Here is a 22,500-nt window from a genome sequence, read left to right on the forward strand (position 1 = left end):
AATAGATGTAAGAATCCGACAAATTACACAATGCAACACACGGGACAAGGGCAACAACAAGAACCAGAAAAAAATGCAATCAACTAAATTGACGTCCAGGCAAACACATGGATGTCACATCTGACAGACATAATCCAAAGTCACATTCAGAACGGACAGACCAACACGAGTACCACACACATAGGAACATCAACATCAATCCAAAGCACTCACAAAGCCTGTTTCCCACACACACACACACGCGCACACGCACACACACACACACACACACACACACACACACACACACACACACACACACACACACACACCACGGACAAAGTCACCCTCACTAAAGATGATCAGTTGCTAAATAAATATTTGACCAGGCGTCCTGCTCTTCCCAGTTTTTTGGGGATGTTGACAGAAGCGAGGCAGGGGATTGTACCCATCAAGGACGAAGGTGAAAGTACACAGCTAGTGTGGCTGGTTGGTCCCTGCCAGGCTCAACCGGTTACCAGGATAATGACAGTACCTCCCTCCTCGGACGCAGAGTTTAATGCTGTTTTTGTATTTCTATAATCAACGGGGGTTCTTTCAATAGCCACCAGGTCAGCCACTGGTTGCTCGGAAAAACAGCAACGATGAAATACAAAAGCAATTGGAAAAAGGAAACATTTCCCATTTGCTGCAGGGTATATAACCAAATTAAGGGGATGCGAGGAAAGTGCTTTGTGATGAAAAATCAAAGTTTAATACTTGAAGCAGATGAAGCGCACTTTACTCCGTGACACTAAAAGCTGCATTGTAATGCTAACCCAGGCAGATGGGATGGACCGTCCATGTTAAGAAGCCGCTATGATGCTGTTTCCCCGCGAGGTGTTCACGCTTAGCCCCCTTTCCTTGGTAACCCAGCTCTCAGATGGAGAGGACAACACACAGTGGGACCATCGACCGCACTGCAGTGAGTAGAGCACATACGTGCTCAATAATTCCATGCATTTAGAACCTCATGTTTCACAACAGGCCGCTCGTGTACCTCATCAGAATGTGTCATCATGAAAAAGCAGTGAAACATGACGGGGGTGTCCCGCAACCAAAAACTATCCCAACGGGGAGGAGGGTCGGAACCAGGATAGTAAAGGCAAGAGCGATTCGTCCTCTTGAGCTCATTGGAAGGAGGACAATATGGATTTCACATCGGGGGGGTGATGGATAATTTACTGGAGACCCATGGCCGTTGAGACAACCACAGGAACAAAAGACAGTGTGTGTGCAGTAATGGGCAGCCTCGCCTATCAGTCCTTCCCTCAGAGAGAGACACAGAGAGACAGAGAGGCAGTGAGAGTCCCTTGCTGCTGTTATAATGGGCTTACTAGCATATGGGTGCACCGCTGGGGCGAGCCGACCGCTACAGTGTCCTTCACTTTCTAGGGCTGCACTCTTTTTAGACGCCCTCGAAGGAAGAAATAAACAGTTCAATAAAGAAGCTTAGCTATAGTGTGAAGGGTCCTATATGGTACATGAAGATAAAAGTAGCTCGATAATGTAAGCTTGACTAATGTAAGATACATAAATATAAGGTAGACTTACTAGTCTATGCTATATAGCCTACTGTAAGTGACATGTAGCCAGATACTGACAGGTAGCAACCGGTAACAGGTAAGTCATGTAACGCAATCAGAAAATACAGAAAGGTGCAGCAAAGTACAGTACATACAGTTAGCTATCAAAAGGTACATATAGCTAGGTTGCCTAAGATAAATGTACTGTAAGGTGCATGTTGCAAGGGGAGCGTATCTATGTTCCCCGGGTCCTATGTTCCCCGCTTTGTATGTGACCGGGGAACATCGGACTCTGTGAGCAAATCTTTTTTGCGTAGGATGGTAGGGGCAAGTACCGCCTTTTTCGCCTCTGATTCGCCTGTGATTGGTTAGAATGTCTCTCCTCCGATTGGCTATGGTAATGGATAGGTTTAGGGTTAACCCTCACCCTAACCCTAACCCTTTGCACCCGGAGAACATAGGACCTGGGGAACATAGGGATGACCCCGTTGCAAGCTACCAGGCATAAGGAACATGAAGCTAAGCAAAGTATGCAGCTTAGTAGCGTAAAGTACATGTGGGGAGCATAAGGCACATGTAGCTACCTAGCAGAAGGAACATGTGGCTGTGTAGCTTAAGGTACAGCTAATGTAAGGTTTGTGTAGCTACTTAGCCTAAGTTATGTAGCATAAGGTACACAGATGTCATTACTAATGTAATTAGTAGTAGTGTAATTCGACTTATTTACATAGCTACCTAATAACACAAACATAAGTAACGTGCTACATGTAGCTTACGATACATGTTCCTTCCATAGTGTAAAAGGCACAATAACCATAGCTCATTCGTTAGACAGGGGGGCAGGGCTGGCTGAACGCGAGGAGCCAGAAACCTAAGCTACCACTCTACGGCTCTGATTCCCTCCTTACTGTAACTCCAGAGTTCACACACTCCCCTCTGGGAGGAGAACACACACACACACACACACACACACACACACACACACACACACACACACACACACACACACACACACACACACACACACACACACACACACACACACACACACACACACACACAAAGAGAGACCAAGAGAGAGAGAGGGGGAGAAAGAACAAGAAGGTGAGTGGGAATGAGAGATGGAGGTGGAGAAAAAGAGCAGTGGTGGTAGAAATAAAATGATAATGATGAGGATGGAGACCGAGAACCAGAGTGGAGAAAAATAGAAGGCGGGGGATCACAGGGGTGGAGAGAGAGAGGGAGATTAGAAGGTGAACAGAACAGGTGAGAGTTAGAGTGTGTGGGTGGGTGGGGGGGGAGAAGACTTTATCCATGAAATGCCAGAAAAATGACAGAGGTGGGCGGCACCATCATCCTGGCCGACCTTCAACTCTCAATGACACAGCCCCAGACACACAGACAGGGCTGTGAGCCGACTAAATCAACTTGAAAACAGACCGCTCCATACCAGACATAAACACCGTGTTCACGACGGTGTCCATGGGAACATTCCCAGACGGTGTTGCTTACAAATGTCTGGGCTTTCTGTCTTTCTTTAGCAACAGCTGAGAAATCACGCACTAATTGCATGTGTTGTGCGGTATCCCCCATTGGTTTTAACTGCAGAAAAACTGCGGAAAGAAACACAAACGGAAAAGGGAATGAGTGAACATAAGCGTGAGTGAGGAGGAGAGGCTTGTTAGTCATTGGACGGTTTGATCAGACGTGCAGCGAACACGTTAGTCCTGGGAGAACGCACAAACAGCATCCACATGGTGAGGATGAAGTGTGTGTTTAACCACCAACAACTCGTGTTCCACTCGGCCTGCCAGTGTTCCTCACAGAGAGCGTCCTCTAATCCCTTCAGAAGAAGGAAAACAGTCTAATACAGCCTAGAAAACAGACACAAGTGAGGGATGGAAATGATTAGACAAGAAGACAGATTGTCTTTGGAAAAAACCAAGGGCGAAAGAGAGAGAAGGGAGGCATGGAGAGAGAAGAGAGGCAGGGAGAGAGAGAAGAGTGGCAGGGCGAGAGAGAAGAGAGGCAGGGAGAGAGAGAAGAGATGCAGGGAGAGAGAAGAGATGCAGGGAGAGAGAAGAGAGGCAGGGAGAGAGAGAAGAGAGGCAGGGAGAGAGAGAAGAGAGGCAGGGAGAGAGAGAAGAGAGGCAGGGAGAGAGAGAAGATAGGCAGGGAGAGATAAGAGAGGCATGGAGAGAGAGAGAGAGAGAGAGAGAGAGAGAGAGAGAGAGAGAGAGAGAGAGAGAGAGAGAGAGAGAGAGAGAGAGAGAGAGAGAGAGAGAGAGAGAGAGAGAGAGAGAGAGGCAGAGAGAGAGAGAGAGAGAGAGAGAGAGAGAGGCAGGGAGAGAAGGGAAGAGGCAGAGAGATGAAAATATGGAAGGGGCTAATGATGTGGTGACAGCCAGTCCCCTGTTCTCTCTCTCAGAAAAGTCTGTTTTAATGGTTTGTCTAGTTCAGTGGTTCTCAAAAAAAAAAAAAAATGTCATATACTTCTTTAAGTCCCCATTTTACCAGCACCAAAGGGGACGATTTCGTCACATTATTTGGTGTAAACATGAACATTTAGTGGGTCGTGCAAGAACTCACAGTTAAGTGAGGTACAGAGGGACGTGCTTCTCTTATGATTTTGCTACTAAAATACTAGCCAAACACATATTCAACACATTAATTAGATGGAAAATTCCCAACTGTTCATAACCAATTTACCAAAACCACATGGATACATGTTTTGAAATGTTCCTAATATTCCTTGCAGTTCTTTAAAGTACACTGTTCTGTTGTACCAGGGACCATGTATCATGATACACAGAATGTCTACTACTCAACACTGATGCTCATAAACACCTTTCACAGACTTCTAGTGCTGATTTGACGGCGTCAAATACAAACAGACCAGTAGCGGCTGACCCCTATACACGGTTTAAACTGTGTGAAAACACAGAACACACCACTTTATGTCATGGCTCACCTAACAGGTTTAGTCTACCACACCGTGCAGGTGCTGATGATAACAACACCAGGCAGGTGAGCTTCGATTAAGGCCTGAAACAGAGGCTATGGCCCTCTCTGCCGAAAGGCACTGGGTTCGATGCCCCAGTGTCCGCAGCCAGCCTGTAGTCATCCTAGAGCTCCTAACCCCTTAAGACCTGCTGCTTGACGCCATGCAACTCACTTAACTGTAAGTCGCTGTGGATAAAAGCGTCTGCTAAATAATTAAAAAGGAAAACAGTAATAGGATACGGGAACACTGCGTAATGTGAAGAGACAGGCAAGGGAGTGAGACGGAGGAGACATTCGCCAGCGGAGGAACTCCATTGATCTTAATGCGTCCATTTCGTCTCATAAGAGCAAAGCATTGAAGAGCCAAAATAGACACAGAAGACACAAATGGGGAGGTAAAGGTAGGAGGTAAAAGAGATAATTTCCGCCTCATCATGCTGACTTCAGTAATGCAATGTCCCCTTAGCAGCACTATGAATACGACTAGATTGACAATAGTGGCCTTTGTTTCAGTCACACATAAACAAGCATGGACACACATTTTGTTATATGTGTGTGTGTGGGGGTGGGGCAGTTAAATGTGCACATGCGAGGCCAGGTGCACGGGCAGACTCGGCATAGAAGCAGTACATACAGTATATATGACAGTGAAGTGACGAGGCATTGGACTCAGCTTGATTGCAGTAAAATAAGGAACTGTGGGGGTTTTATGGAGACAGTATCGATGTGTATCGCATTTCACTGTATTGAGACAGAATCCATACTCAAGTTTGAACACAAAACTTCACATTGTATACATACATACAATGCATATTTTGTTCCACTATCTATATTTTGTTTTGTGGTTTTGTGTGTGAGGGAGTACAGCAGAACTCCCTCACTTGTGTATTACTACTGCTACACCACCTACTATTAAAAACACTAAGTATGAATGTGGATCCATTAGAGTCCCACCGGCTGGAATAAGGCAGCTCCAAACAAAATGGGCGAGAGTCAACAGAGACTAAGGAGAGACGAACAGGGTGAGACATAAACGCTTGGTAATGATGCAGAGTGAAGAGGATACAAATCACTGTGAGCTAAAGTTTAAACAAGACAGTAGTGGAAGGAGAAGGAAGTAGTGAGCAACAGGCCTAATCCTCCACTTTAAAAGGCAGGTATTCTTACAAAACCAGTGACTGTGTTCACCAGGTATGGTGTGGCAAGCATTCAAGAGTAGACATGCACATCCAATTGTTATTCCTGGACGCCGCATCTCAAACCTTCAGAAAGGTGCGGTGGGAATGGAACCCTCCGTGAAATAAAATACAAACATTTACAACCACCAATAGACCAAAGAGCTAAAGATGTCCATATTTTGCGACTTCAAACTTGGAAGCTGAATATTTTCTGCTGCATTCCGTCAAGAGGTTGTGAGAGGTCATGTCTCAAGTGTTGACGAGGCTGGAGTGAGAGTTCTGGTATCTGGTATTGAGTTTCTGCTGTACCAGAACATTTAGTTATTGCATCTCTTCTCTAGACATCTAAACTGCAGTCCTTCCTTTGGTAAACAAGCCATACAAAATCGTTGAGTCGAGTTTTTATGAAATAAATTAGTCAAAGCCTCAGGGTTACCTGAAACCGATTCTTATCTGCTCAAGAACAGCTGTTTGGAGTTGGACTGTTAAACTCTGCAAATGGATGCTTTCATTCTTAAAGCGTAGATTATGTGTGGGAGGAGCTCAAAGTCAGTCAGTTGAAAGGAGAGGGTGTTAAAAGCTCCGCCACCAGAGATTTGCGATTCAAACCCACTCTGGAGGCAGGACCATTTCCTGGGAGCAAAACAAAAACCTTCCCCAGGAGTCATTAACAATGGGAGGATGGATTCCACGTGGGAATGGGGGAACATGTACATTTAAGTCCAAGATATACAACAGAATGTACACTTGTAGTTCTGTGCCGAGTGCTGGATGGTGTATTTTATCAAGTGGAATTGGTTCGAGTTCTAGTCAGAATGACAAAAAAAGGAAGCATATTCAATACAACTTAATGAATGAAGATATCTCTCACTCAAATACGATGCACCTCGAGCAATGAAAGGTTGAGCACTCATTAATATTCCTTCCAACGTTTCTCTTCCATCTCCTTTTTGACAATTTTGCATCGATCGCTCGTTCAAACACCAGCTCGCTTGTCAGTGCAGGACTGAAGTTCCTAGGGTTGGGTCCGCGTCGACCAGGACAGACATCCACCGCCGGCGCCCTATTGGACCACGAGCCGGTCTTTGAAACAGGAGGAGGAGGTGTCAGCGCTGCGGCCACTGGTGCCCTCGCAGTGCGCCACGTGACCATGGCAAACGCATACGCCTAGGGTTTATCCGAGGACGCGGAGCCCACAGAGGAGAAATTTGAACTACGCCAAGCTATGGTTCTGTACTGCTCATCGCTTTACTGAACTTCACAGATCCAGGAAGGAGGGCCTTCCAGAGACGAATGGAGAACTGGACCCGGGGCGTTTGGCGTTCACCTTCTGAGACCCACTGAGGCCAGAGGGGGGGGGGGGGGAAACAAGAAGGAGGTTGACTATCAACACCAACACGACGCCGCTGAAACAGGGAGGATGATGAACCACGATGGGGAGGCATAACGAAGAGGGAGCAGGAAACACCAGGGTAGCGATGGAGCTGGAGAGCACCGTGGAAGACGTTCCAGCTGAGGCCCGGTTCTACGGCATCGGCGAGAGGGAGGAGGAGAGGAGGAGAGGAGAGGAGAGGAGAGGAGAGGAGAGGAGAGGAGAGGAGAGGAGAGCAGGGGGCAGCAATATGACCGAAGCAGCGGCAGAACCCCAGAGTGATGGAGGAGTGTGGGCCACTGGGCCGGGGAAGGAGAAGGGATGGAAGGATTAACTTAATGGTGGGAGAGGACGGCGCTGTGAGCAGAGAGATTAGTCTCTGCCACCAGAGACACCAGACGACCAGTAGCCAGGAGGAGGAGGAGGAGGAGGAGGAGGAGGAGGAGAAGAATAGGATGAGGAGGAGAATAGGATGAGGAGGAGAGGAGTTCTCGGTCTCTGACAGAGGTGTAGAGAAAGTCGATAGGAGTGTGATGTCACTGGGAGAGAATTCGGCCAGTGCCGAATTGGAGACCGGGGGATGATTGATCAACACAGTCAGTACGGGGGTCAAAGGTCGGAGTACAGTCCCAGCAGACGGCTGGCCTAGAATATCAGCGCTTGCTCACTGTGAATCACTTTTAATCACTTCTCGGGACTCCGTGCCCTTGCTATGGCTGCAAACACTGACTCAATACCAGAGATTAATTAACATTTATAGCCTTTGGAAACAAATGTGGACTTTCCTTGTACACTGAGGCCACCGATACATTCAAATAAATATTATTCTAAATAGCAGGGAAACGGTTCCCATTTTATAACCCATGAACCCATAACCCATAAACAACATTTATGGTACCTGGCGTAAAATATGCTGTAACTTCTACGAATACAGACATTAAATAATTATTAATAGAGGTGCTTAGGAAAGCAAAAAGAGCAATCATGATGTTGCTTGCATTTAATGTCAAGGTCTCTGCTTCGCTCCATTCAGGACGTGCTTACGTTCAGGGGAGTATTCACCGAGGCCTGACTTGAATGATGTGTTGCAAAGCACACCTCAGGATTGAATAGGAGTAAACCAATCATTTGCCCCACATATAAACAATCCAAAGGAGAGACACCTTGAGAGGGATCACAGAAGAGGGATCCCTACTTCAGGCAAGGTTAGTCGCACAAAAGGTGGCGGAGGGCCAGACCTTTAAAAGGTTGTTCTTCAACAAGAAAATAAAAGAAGAAGCTATTGTGGCTGTCTGACATGGTGATGATAAATGGCCATAGTTTTATATTTCGTTTTTTAGGTGGGGGTTTAATTTGACAAAGGCATAGACCTTGGGTGTACAACATCAATTCACCTGCCAAAACCTACTTCAACCCTCCCCATGGCCCTGAAAACACTCGCTATTGTGGCCGGCTTCAGATCGCTCTCTACCCGGCTTGTCCTCACGTAAAGTCGGGACCTGTCGCCCAACCGAGATTTATTTTGTGTGTTTAACTGCTTGTTATTTAGTCATTAACCAACACTTTTTCCCCAGGGGATTTTTTTATTGATGTCATAAGGAGCATTGATTGGGATTGGGTACTCGCTCGAGGAGGTCTGTAGATGCGGACAGCGAGCCAATGCCCTTTCGGCTGGGAGTAAGAAACCCTGTCCTCTGACCTTTACGTTTGCTAGACGCCAACCTCTCTGTTCAATTAAGCGGAGCAATCATTTTCCCCTGACTCTGGCCTAAACAGCCATGCATAAATATTAGCAGCGGTGAATTCTGAGTGGTGTATTGATTAGAAGTAATCCCCGAAAGCGGGCTGCATTGTGCTCAAGGTAAACTTGATATCTGGTTGGCTAAAAGCACATTTATAGAAGAGTAATTACCTGCCATGGACAGCCTATTCAAGTTGGAAAGAACACTGCGAAACACAGTATGGTTGTACGCATCTGTCCGCCGGTTCTTTGAACCTTGTGTCCGTTTCTCCCACTTGGGACGGCTGTTTTTGCAAACATTCATGAAAACATTGTGTACTGGTCATCGCTTTGCTGAACTTCACAGGACCAGAGAGGAAGGCCGTCGAGGGGCAAATGGAGGACTGGACCCGGGGCATTTGCCGTTCACCTTCGGAGACCTGCTGAGGGCGGCGGGGAGGGGGGTGGGGGTGGGGGTGTTGAACCTGCAGCAGATCAGCACGTTCAATCCGAAGGCCCTTCTCTGCAACGGCCGATGGAGAGAGCCATCTTTAATTGACATTCATCAAATCTATAAAGTAGCGATGAAATGTCTTGGTACCATGACCTAGCACCACACTCACTCGTCGAATATATTCCAAAAAGGACCCAAATTCTGTATGTTAAAGTATAAATACTCTCAGAACACAGTTCCCTGGTGAATGTCAAATATGTCTATTGATATTCTATGCCAGTGTTAAAAGTTCTTGATATGCTCAAGGATCAAATGTAGTAGGCTACCTTATCATATGTCATCTTGATCATGACCTAATTTCCCAGTGATTTGGAGGCACGCTCCTCCCATAGGGCTGCTGCTCCAGATAGAAACGGTTGACTGTCCCCTTCTGCTCTTTACTGGCCTGGTATTCAGGTCAGCCTTATTGTCTGCAGTGTCAAAAGTGTCAACCGTCAAAATTACTTATTAACAAACTGCAGTGGGTGTTCAAAGCTGCTCACGCAGTAGAAAAGCCCAATATATATCATTTTAATTAAAGTGTGGGCTATCTGCAAGTGTCCGTAGAGGGGGATCAATGTTTCTATGCACATTTCAATTTTTATTTGTTTCTGTTAATGAATTAAACATGAAAGCTTTCTGAAAGAAGAGCCAGTAAGTGAACCACACTAATAAAAATCATGCTAATCAGGAACTCATTATTCAGGCACACTTAACCTTCCACCAAAAATATTTTAAGTAGTTTTTACGGCTGCTGTAGTTGTGCACTATTTTTAAGTATTTTTCACACACACTCTAATTTCTGGATAACCTCATTATCCAAGGATGTGTCCTCCAAAGTACCAGTGGTCGTTACGAAGGGAGATGACGTTTAATGATGTAGAAAGGACTGACTAGCGCAATGTGCCAGTAATGATTAACTACTCTGTGTACTTAATTTCTTCTAGTCAGAGCCTGACACTGCAGAAATACCATAGATAAATAACTCTGAAGGATCTTGAAGATGAATCAATCGTTAACTGATTCATTCATTCACAAACACACCACCATCACTTGCTCCTCGATCGATGACCGTGTACATAAGTTGATACATATATTTTACCAAAGCCCATCTTTAGCTTCTCAATGTTATCATATACAATATTGACATTTACAGTTCAGTACCTAGCCACTTTGCCATCAAAAACATTAACTCGGAATGTAAGTAGATAAATGCAATTCTGTCTCCGAACCTTTCTTAATGTTCAAATGTTCGAAAGTGTTACACTTCGCTTCACTCAAGAATTGTGGACATCTGGCAACTACATGAGAAAGGTCCTCCCAGTCAAAGTTGAACATTAGAAAAAGCCTCCATCTGTAGATGATGGAAGCTAAAGGGTCCCAGGCAAGGAGAGAAGCACCCCCCCTGCTGGTGAACCACCGCACCGACCCCACACTGCAGCTAAGTCAACGCATCTCATTCCATTCCCAACCACTCCCGGATCAGATTGCTACCCATCTCTCCCTCTGGCCTGCCTGCACATCACCACGGCAGGGGGTGGAAGGGCCAGAGATGCCGTGGCCTCTATGAAAGGCAAAGTGTGTCCTCTTCCCCCTGCGCCGCCCTGAATCCAGGACACCCAACATCTCACTGATCCCCCATAAACCACCATTACATAATGGATGAGTACCAAACAGGTCTGGCGATCCTCAAAGTTATAACCGATCGACAGGAAACGAAGCATTTCGGTTTGGAAGCAGGAGAATTAGGAATGTGATGCAAAATAAGAATGCATCATGATTCAAACGAAGGGAAGATTACGTTCTGAAAAACAGCCCACACACACACTTGACATTATGACATGTGCGTCATTCACGCCCGGCACTGATTGGTACTATACTCGTGTCATATTTTATAATGTATGGTTATCAAATGTTAACAATACTGAAGAGACCTAAGTGCAGTGACAGAGTGAGACGACCACAGGGGAAGAGAGCGAGAGGTAGAACGAGGCGGAGAGACAGAGAGCGAGAGAGATGGAGATGGGAGGGAAAGGATGTGAGGGGTAGCTTGCAGAGGCAGGACTTGTCTTCTCTCCTTTATTGTGTCCTTTATGACTTCAGTCTCCCACTGCGCTCCTCTCATTTCCCCTCATCAATCACACCATTCTCTCGCTCTATCTCAATCTCTCAATCAATCCTCCTCACACACACACACACACACACACACACACACACACACACACACACACACACACACACACACACACACACACACACACACACACACACACACACACACACACACACACACTTCTGTCACTCTCTGTATGTCTCACTCACACCTATTACCTCTCCCTCACCATCTCACTCCCCATTTTCTCTATCTCCCTCCCCTCCCTCCCTCCCCCCCTCCGTCTCTCTCTCTCCGTCTCCCTCTCTCCGTCTCCCTCCCTCTCTCCGTCCTGTTCTGCTCTCTAGCAGCAGACTGCTTGGGAACAAACAGCAGATGTGATGGCAGAGCGCCGTCCTCAGCACATGCAGCCGGGCCTCTAGATACCAACACACACCCTCTCCTCCTCAACACATCAACGCTGCCACACACACGGGATTCAAACCAGGACACAGTGGACAGAAATGGAAGTGTGTGTGTGTGTGTGTGTGTGTGTGTGTGTGTGTGTGTGTGTGTGTGTGTGTGTGTGTGTGTGTGTGTGTGTGTGTGTGTGTGTGTGTGTGTGTGTGTGTGTGTGTGTGTGCATGGCCGTCATCACGAGAGGCACTACAAATGAGCTTCCTTGCAATAGGATCTCTAACTATCTTGTTTGGAATAAGAGGAATAATCGGAAGTACCAGCCAACCTGCCTGCCAGCAGAATATTAAAATGCAGAGTTTCACCATGTGTTCTTCCGCTGTGAACGTCTTCTGTGTCACTTTAGGGATCATTTCATCTCCAACCAAAGCAGACACTGTGATCTTTCGGCATGCCTGTCAATTTGCCCGAGCCCCTGCAGGCTCTGTTTATTCATACTTCCGTTCATCTCCCTCCAGCTCTCTCACACACATTCAGTCACATGGTCTCTTCCTCCTTCTAATCTCCATGCCCTCTATTAGCAATTCATAACTATTTTTAGTCATTTGTGTTCATTCAAGACACAGTGAACGCAAAGTGGAATGGAGGAGATATAGACATGTAGATACAGTTCATTAAAGGTCCCATGGCATGCTACTTTATGGAAGCTTATATATAGGTATTAGTGGTGTTAGTATTTCAAGAAATTCAGCCTTGGTGCAGAATTACAGCCACTACGAGCCAGTCCCACAATGACCTTTCCAAAAACGTGCCGTTTTTTAGAGGCGGGTCAAGGTGGAGGGTGGGGGTGTGGCCCTGAGCAGCTTGCGGCCACGGTACCATGCGCTCTGTTTACAGTGGATGTATCGCAATGGCGAGGCGCACACATCTTTTGGCCGTGTTCTGTAAATATTTTAGAACACTCCGGGTGCTCCGGGAGTTCTGGTGCTCTATATCTAAATAATATCATATTATACATAGATATCTATATCATATAACATACATTATCACGGCCAAAAGCTGTGTGCGTCTCCAGACGATATGATGAATCTCAAACGACTGCGTCGGGTTCTCCGACGTCTCTGGTTCTTCCACTTCCACATCATTCGATTTTGTCTCCCGCCGGAGCCCCGCTGCCAGCAGGCAGCGCCGAGGCACGGAGGCCCTGCGCCGGCGGCGCCTCGGCAGCGGGGCTCCGGCGGGAGACAATCGCAGGCAACCATCCCTTTCTCCCCCATGTCGCGGTTCATGTACTTCAGGGAGTCGAAGCCAAAGTTCCTTTCCCCCCAATTCCTTCTCAACCATGGCTGAGATCACCCCCCGCTACGAGTCTCGTTGTGGAAATGCCAGAGACGTCAGAGAACCCGAAGTGTTATGCGCCATAACACCAACAGCAGAACGGTTATCCAAATAACAAAGAAGTCAGAACAGAACAGTCGTAGCTCATAGTCTCATAGGCGGGCCAAATTCTCTGGGCGGGCAAAGCAGAGAAGGGGAGGTAACCTGGCCCCTTATGATGACATATGGGGCAATCTTCGAAATCGGAGCGTCTGAGCTTTCATTTTTCAAAGGCGGAGCAGGATACCTAGTGCTCGTTTTACACCTGACGCCATTTCTAGACACTGGGGGACCATAGGCAGGCTAGGGGACTAGCCTGCCTATGGGGGCTCATATTAATGTTAGAAAACCTCATAAAGGGAAATGTTCATGCCATGGGTCCTTTAAGTAGCAGAAATTAGACGGAAGAAACTGAGGATGGACCCAGGAACCTTGAGCCTGGTAGTGGAACACCATCACCACGGCGATGTCCTGCCTCCTCCGCGTGTGCATTACTCATTGTCTTTGTTCTCTCAGGGTGTATTTTTAACACACTTCCTCTCACTTTTCACAGCCTCATTCATTCATTCACACCCTCCACGCCACCACCGGGCGTCGTACCGCGCTAACGAGTGCCCTGGGATCGCTCGCCATCGACGTGAAGACCAAAATACAATGCAGAAATATTAACTTATTTTCATACCCCAGTTCCTTCCTTCTTTATTTGCTCAGTTCCATCACTCCTGCCTCTTCCTCAATCATATTAATATTTAACGATGAGTGTGCAGTGTGAAGAGAGACACGACGCAGGACTGAAGAGTTGCCGCCAAGGCTGTGGGAGAGGAGAACGATGTGTACTTTGTGGCCGTTTGACGTGGTGGATCTGAGGCTTCCTAAACACTGGAGTGTAAAATAACATTACAATGGATCATAGCACTTTCATCTCTACGCTGAAGTGAACAGAGTGTTCCCAGAGCCAAGTGCGGAGACTCAGGAATCCTTTGCCCAGGATGTTTTTTCTTTACTGATTTCCCCAACTTACTGGTCCAACACATTGGAGCAGATTTGCACCCTGTTTGAAAGTTAATTTGGTAAAAGGATTGGAAACCTAACAGCACAGCCCTAGGAGAAACACAGCTTCATCCAATGCGAAGAAAATAGATATAAATATCTATATTTATATATTTTATAAATATGTAGATATACTACAAAAACTAGTTGTCTGGTTTATTATACTTTATATCAAATGTATTGTGAGGGGATGTTCTCAAGAACTTTGAAAACAAGCTTCCAGAAACAATAGACTAGCAGCATGAAGGCATGAAGCTCAATATGCATGCAGATACGGGACACCTGGTAACAGGCAGAATGCACCTGGAAGGGGAAAAACGTGAAAATAAACAGCACCTGCACAATCCAAGTCAAACGTGGGGTTTGCTGAGAGGAATAGCCAAAACACACAGGAAAGTAGTAAATCCAAAGCAAGCAGAAGCAGAACACCAAGATTGGGCGAATAGACCTCGAGCATGGAGCTTTAGCTATGCTGAAGCACAAACCTACTGACCCAGATATCACAGAGTCAGTAGTGTTTACTCAACGCTACGCGCTAGCTCGCTAACCCACAGCCCACCGCTGGGAAAGCTGGGTCGCGGCCTGGAACAGTTTAGCAATTTGATTGATGTTGTGGAACCAATCCCAACAAAAAATGTTTTTCGAGTTCATCCTCAACTCGTGGAACAAGTCAATTAACCCTTCCCTGTCCACCCACGCACACATTAGCCTCTGTTCCCCCCAGCCTCTCCTGGTCCATCATGTCAACATTTGACTTCCACAGATGTGTTTTTCCTGGGGAAGAAGAGCGGTGCCGGTGACGAGAGCCGCGGGGAACATCTCACTAACGCTGCTGTTCCCGAGCAGAGCTTGAATTGAGTGTCCTGGTGTCAGGGGTGGTTTATGCTAGCTGGGTTTGTTTACGGCTCCCCCGGTGTATCCATACATAGCCTCGAGCTGCGCATGAATGGGGTTCTGTGTAGCTCAGTGGGGAGGGGGGGCTGGTTTCGAGACTCTAGGGTCTTGTGACACAGACTAAACACTGATGGTCGTGGTGGTGGGTCGGATTTAGAAGGCTGTAAGTATGCGAGCAATGGGTATCGGGTATTCATGCAAAAGCGCAAAGCGGGTACATTTCCAGTGAGAGTTATCTAGGAATGCAAAGTATGTGTTGCTGATGGCTGCGGCTCTTGCGATGGGAAAGTGAGCGGCGGATCCTCGACCGCACCCAATGCTGTCTATGTATGTGCGGTTGAACAGCGTGGGCAGATTATAGTGGGTTAAAGATACTCATATGTTGCGCCATTATGCTTAGGCTATGTTGACAGCACAACCCACTTTTCCTCATCTTGACCTCCGGGTCGTTGGAGCCGAAGATTTACGCGTACTGGCGGCGTGGCGGCGCCCAACCATGAATGATGCACTGTGACAGGTAGCAGACGTGAGCACATCTCGGCGATAACTCACCTCGCTGCCCTACTGCGTCCTGGTTTACGTGTCGATACTGGGCGGCTGACCCCACAGACAAGGCAGGAGGGGGGGGGTTGACGTGAAAGCCAGCTGTAAGCAACCGTGCTGCTGCCTTCCTTGTGTAATTAAAGCAGAGGTAAGAGGTAATAGTGGGATCGACGCGGAGGAGCTGAACATCACAATCAGAGCCCAGGCTGAGACAGCTCCTTCTGGGGTCTAAGCATCGCTAATTGGTACAATTACAAAGACGAGGGAGGTGTGTGTGTGTGTGTGTGTGTGTGTGTGTGTGTGTGTGTGTGTGTGTGTGTGTGTGTGTGTGTGTGTGTGTGTGTGTGTGTGTGTGTGTGTCTCTATAGAGGCAATGGCTAGAGTGCCTCACACGCACACATGCACCTAGATTAACATGCATTTTACAATACCAAATAGTGAACAGGGATTGACACTGATTAGCATTTCATGGAATTTCATGTATTCATATTCCTCCACATAACCCACACACGCACGCACACAAATAAAAACACCAGTCCCAGAATCACATTGTTGGCATACCATGCTGCTATGCTGCTTCGAGCAGGGAGCGTCTGGTCTGCCCGTCTGTCTCTAACCAAACACACACACACACACACCCACACACAGACTCTCTCCGCCGCCATGCGAGTCATTCATTCGGTTGAATCATTTTCCGAGTGAATAGTGAGTGAATCAAATCAAGTCAGTGATGCATGAAAACACCCTTGATGTTTCGAGAACCACATAGAACAACTATGACACACACTCTCACACATGCAACGTGTTTTCTGACTAGAACACAACTGTGCACCAAAGCCAGAGAGTCTGGCACACAATGTAACAAAGTGGAGACACTTCATGAGCAATGGGGAAGGCAGACGTGCATCCACCTGTGGTGTGCGTCCATGAGGATGTCATGCTCTCAGACTATGTGCGTGTGCGTTAGAGGATGTCATGCTTACAGACTGAATCATCCACAGGGGCAGTAAAAGGCAGCTGCAGCTAAATTAACTGGAGTGGATACAGTCTGATGTCATGGAGTCTTTGACCGCAACGAGAGAGAGAGAGAGAGAGAGAGAGAGAGAGAGAGAGAGAGAGAGAGAGAGAGAGAGAGAGAGAGAGAGAGGGAGAGAGGGAGAGAGAGAGAGAGAGACAGAGAGAGACAGAGAGACAGAGAGACAGAGACAGAGAAAGAGATAAAGAAAGAGATAAAGAAAGAAAGAAAGAAAGAAAGAAAGAAAGAAAGAAAGAAAGAAAGAAAGAAAGAAAGAAAGAAAGAAAGAAAGAAAGAAAGAAAGAAAGAAAGAAAGAAAGAAAGAAAGAAAGAGTGAGAGAGAAACTCAAGGCTGTTCATTAAATCTCCAAATTAATAGATTCCGGGGAACAGATGAAAAGTGGGGAATTATTAATGTGAATTTGAAGACGCGGTTCTAATATATAAACAAATAAACTATTACGGGTCGGGACTGACCTATCAGAGCCAGCCTCTCCGGACCAGCTTATATGGACTGGCCTATCAGGAGGGGTCTTGCATTCTTTTCATTTTCTGTGAACCTCAGTCTTGGCAGGACATCTTCAAAAAGCCAAAGCTCTTTTAGCAGCACTTGAAGCCCACATGCGCTATTCAGGAGCGCTGCTATGTGATTTGTGTGGACAAAGGAAAATCTTCTTCTGTGAAATCGAAACAGATGGCCCAGCAATAGAAAATGGCTGACGTGTAGGTAACAAGGGCAGGTGCTTTAAGCAGAGCCCTGGCTAGGAATGTAACACAGACACACACACACACACACACACACACACACACACACACACACACACACACACACACACACACACACACACACACACACACACACACACACACACACACACACACACACACACACACGGACGGAGGTGGTCGGGAGATAAAGCAGGCTGTTCTTCTGGATTTGATTTGTTGTAATCATTTAAACCAAACCAAGAGTTGACCACAGTGGTAGATTATGTCTTGCTTTAAAAAGTGCCTATTTTCGCTTTCGAATGGACTGCCCCTATTCATTTATTTGGTGATGATAAACTGAAAGCAATGGTTATGCTTCTACTCAACCCTTAACCATAACACCAGCATCAGATTTCAAAACACAGAGAACAGCTGCTCATGTTGTCATTGGTTTGTCGTAAACCTTGAGAGTAAGAGAACTTCAAACAGGGTTGTTCCTCCCAAGTAGAAGCTGGGGTTGGCAGGGCCACGAGTCCCAGACGTAACAAACTACACAGGAAGATGCGGTTGACTTCGGCTTCCTGCTCAGCAACGGACAAAAACACGCATTGTTGTGATACCAAATAAGACCCGTGAGGTTCCACAAAATTCAGCTCTCTTCACAGAGTCACAGTGTGTGTGGGAGTGTGTGTGTGTGTTCTTAGAAATGAGAGTAGAGCCATAGCCTAGTCTAAACAAGACATACCAGCATTGAAACCATTTTGAACGGTACCTCCAAATCTCAAGACATTTTCAAACAAAATGGTATGATAGACTCGGCAATTAGCATTCATGATAGTCTTCTCTCCCTTAGATAAACAGCGTCTCAGAACACCTCCCGGAGACATGTCTGCATTGAAGGAAAGCGGAAATCAATGGCACAGTCTGATGAGTGGAAAGGGAAACTGAAACTGGATTCTGGTGTATACAGATCAAATGGATAAAGACTTTCTTTGACTGCCTTCATAACAAAAGAGAAAGAACACACACAGAGTCTGCATGGGATTGAGTGCACTCCAGAGCCAGCTAGCAGAAGTGGGACCAATTTCCCTCCAAAGGTGCCCCCGATAGAAATCTCATTCACAGTTTTATCCGTACAAAGTCATAGGAATAGCCGTTGATCTGTTACTCAGTCTTTATGTAATTAGCCTGTGGCCGATTAGTGCGTCATATCAGAGCAGAACGCTCCCAAAACAAATCCATATACACTACGGACCACAGATGCAAATTATCTATTGAGCTAACTCTGGTACAGAACCTGTTCTGTACATGGTCCCTGTCCACTAAACCAAAACTACTGTTCAAAAGTTTAGGGTCACTTAGAAATGTCCTCATTTATTTTTTTCAAACGTGAAATTATCAGGAATACAGTCTAGACATTGTTGATGCATTAAATGACTGTTCTAGAGCTGGACACGGCAGATTCCTAATGGAATATCTACATAGGTGTACAGAGGCCCATTTCCAGCAACCATCACTCCTCTGTTCTTATGGTACGTTGTTTAGCTGATCGTGTTAAAAGGCTAATTGATGATTAGAAAAACCCTTGTGCAATTATGTTAGCACAGGTCAAAACTGCTGAATAAAAGTGTGAGTTTTCATGGAAAACAGGAAATTGTCTGGGTGACCCCAAACTTTTGACCGGTAGTGTATGTTCTTAGAACTGTTATTTCGTGCTTTTCCATGGTAACACCTGGCCTGTATTCTCCGGCGTGCCTCCCTGTGGTTTTATCACAGACCCGAGCCCCAGCCTCCTCTCCTTCAACGCCCGGTGTGGACCTCGAGGGAGGCATCGATGAGGGGGGCTCCGCAGGGTGTCCTCATGCTGATTGGACACGCCGCGGCACCCCGAGCGGAGCCACCGAGTGGAGGGAGCGACGGCGGGAGAGCCGGGACACAGCGCCCCGGGACACAGCGCCCCGGGGCTGGACGCTCGATGTGCAGGGCTCCCCTGGGGACACCGTTAAAGGGGAGAGAGGACGGGCCTCGAGGAAACGAGCTTCAGACAAGCCGCTGCTCCGCTGAATGCTGTCGTTTGAGTCACATACTCAATCTGTCGGCGGATCGCTTGGCTCCGGGGGACAGCAGCGGTGGCGCTCGCCGTTGAGGAGAGTAGATCATTAACCCGCGTTTAAAGGATCCATCTGCTCTTTTTGAACAGGAATATTGTTAAGCTGCCCTTTCCGTCCATCTGTCCGTCTGTCCCATTTAAATATAGTGCCCGTTCGTCTACCGACGCTTTGTCTCGCTTGTCACCGAAATGTAACCTTTCGTTGTTTTTTTTTACCATTGATCTATTACACTTCTGTAAGGACTCAGAGAGAAGTGTGATAGTCCATTTTTAATTTTTTCAGTTTGGTTGCCCCCCAACCTCGATACCAAGTACCCGCAGAGAGGACCCGCGGCAGCAGAAGCTCTAGAAGCGAGCGGCGGCGGTACTTACGATCCAGGCCGTTGACGTACTTCATGGTGATCTCGCAGTGGCCCCACACGGCGCTCACCACGGGGTACAGCTTGCGGCCCTTCAGGCCCCGGAAGGCCACGCCCAGGTAGTGTCCCTCCACCATGAAGCTCAGCGTGCCCTCGTCCATGTCCAGCACCACCAGGAGGCCGTCGGGCAGCGAGAAGGCCTCCTCGGGCTCCAGGAAGCAGGGGTAGGCGGGCGCCGCGCCGTGCGCCCGGTTCTTGCTGTCGTGGTAGAGCCGGTTGCGGCCCAGGTCCCAGCCCCACGACTCGCAGTCCGACCCCACCAGCGCCGTGTAGCCCACCGAGTGCAGCGGCGCCTCCGCCGTGGCCACGCCCACCACGGCGTGCGTGCCCCGCTGCCGCGCCGGCCAGTGGATCCGCCACACGTGGAGCCCCCGCGTGTGGCCCACCCGGCCGCGGATGCAGTCGGTGCTCTGGGCCACGGGGTGGCGGTGGAAGGTCAGCTTGTCCTCGTCCTTGATGAAGACGTTGAGCGAGCGGTCGTCGGGGTTCCAGGCGTGGCGCAGCTGCGCGTCGGGGCCGGCGCACGGCATGTCCAGCAGGAGGTCCAGCCGGGTGGGCTTGGAGAAGTCGGGGCCCCGGAGCTCGGGGTGGCGGCGGCGGTGGGCCGAGGGCCGGTAGGACGGGGAGCCGCCGCTGCCGCCTCCGCCCACGCCGCCGCCGCCGCTCTCCCCGCGGCCGTCCACCGACTTGATGCCCCCGGAGATCTTCTGGCCCATGGCCCCGGACTGGAGGACCCGGTGGGGGGGCAGGGGGCAGAGGGGAGAGAGGAGGGCGGGGGGGCGGGGGGGACGACTGGGCGGGTGGATGTCTGGGACGTCCCTGGCGTTACCTCATCAATGCGGCCGGGCGGAGCTGGTGGGACGCAGGCCGAAGGATGGAAGGGAGAGGAAGTGGCGGTGACAACGCAGGAAGCGGGCCGTCTGGTCTCATGCCAATAATAACTCCAGTGGGAAGGAGCTGCAACAGAACGTCCTAAGGAAGAGTAGGGGGGGGGGGGGGGGGGGAGACAGACGAACAAATTAACCACAACGAAGAGGTTATGAACTCTGACCTCACCTAGGAATCGTATTAACAGCGGGGAAAACAATGGAGGGAAAGAAATAGAGCGCGGACAAAGAGAGGATGAAAAGGGACTTGGAGAACAAGATGGATGATGGCAGGTGCTGTGTTCACCAGGAACAAAGGATGGGGCAGAGGCAAGCCACAAGCAGACACCAGCACCCTGGCACACTTCCTCTGACTCAGCGCACACACACACTCAACTTGTGTGCCAACTTATGTACCCATGGCTGCACACACATACACACATCCGCTACATAACACCGTGTTCTTTCTAAAGCTGGTGCTCTCTCATTTAATTTATGTGATTTTAATCTGGTTCCTTGTCAAAGCATGCGTCTGAGTCTGCAAGTATTGCAATGCAACAACAGGAAGTAACCGGAACGCTGTCCGTCTGCGATAACGCAGGAAGTTAGCCCGGGTGAGCCCGGCATAAATTGTTAGCAGCCGTCCGCTCCGATCAGCTTTGTGAGTTTGGGGTGAAAGATTTGTGATGGTGCCTTTAATTTGCCCCCCTTTGCGGCATTTAATTGCTACAGCAACTCTGCATTGTCCCACATCAATGCAGCCCACACACATGGGGGGGAGGGAGAGAGGAGGGGGGGGAAAGAGAACAGGAAGGGGGCGAGAGTGGGAAAGAGAAGGAGTGAGAGAGAAACCGGGGAAGAGAGGGAGCGAGTGGTGGAGAGAAAGAGAGAGATTCCCCAGTTTAACTGATGTAGTGGTGTCTTCCAGGAGGGACATCTGGTGCTTCCTGTTCACAGCGAAAGAGGACAGCCTCACCCGAGGCAATCTCCCCCCCCCCCCCCCCCCCCTAGCCAGCCGGGGAGGTGGGAGGGAGAGAGCTGTCTCTGCTCTCCATCTGTCTCAACCATTTCCCGCTCACCTCAAAGCCACCCGCCCAACGTGAGCAGAACACACGATGCATTAGGGCTGGGGATGCTCATGAACGTGTCCTCGCTGCTAGCATAACGTCGACTCTTAAATAAGAAAACATCGGTTTAAAATCTATTTGGTAGGATGCAGAGAATCCATGTATTTGTGTTGGTTTATGGTGGGGTTTGATGCTAGTGAAACAGTTAGGGTTAGGGTTACGGTTAGGGTTTGATGTCTTCTTGAAACTTATTCAACTCAAACTAAATTAAACTCTGGTGTTTCACAATAAGGGGGTGGGGGGCACAGGCCCCTGTGGCTCTAGATAAGCACGACACCTCAACACTGCAACCGTTACGGGGATGTGAACCCTGAATACCAAATCAAGTCTCCCCTCCGTGGGGCCAAGATTATCCAAAACAACCGAGCAGATGCCTGATAACAGATTGTATTCTATGCAATCCACTTTATTTCTTGTTTTGTAGACTAAAGCACTAATTGAATATTCTAACCAAGGGGTGTATTACATTTTAGGCACGGAATCTAAACAGCTCTAAAGTACTAAAATATGCATTGCAGATTATTCACAGACAGATTTCAATGATCCAGAAAGACCGTTTGCCAGCTTTCCCA

The 22,500-nt window shown here is 48.1% G+C and overlaps 1 protein-coding gene across 1 annotated transcript in view; it reads right to left on the reverse strand.

Annotated features, from left to right (window-relative positions):
- Window positions 1–22,500, reverse strand: part of LOC132463406 (SPRY domain-containing SOCS box protein 4-like) — a 34,241-nt gene that overhangs the window by 7,800 nt on the left and 3,941 nt on the right. Inside the window, exon 2 of the mRNA XM_060059553.1 lies at window positions 19,889–20,907. Coding sequence (XP_059915536.1) covers window positions 19,889–20,651 — 763 coding nt within the window. The 5' untranslated portion in view covers window positions 20,652–20,907. The remainder of the gene's footprint in view (window positions 1–19,888; window positions 20,908–22,500) is intronic.

Source organism: Gadus macrocephalus, chromosome 8, assembly GCF_031168955.1.
Source record: "Gadus macrocephalus chromosome 8, ASM3116895v1".
Taxonomy (NCBI): Eukaryota; Metazoa; Chordata; class Actinopteri; order Gadiformes; family Gadidae; genus Gadus; species Gadus macrocephalus.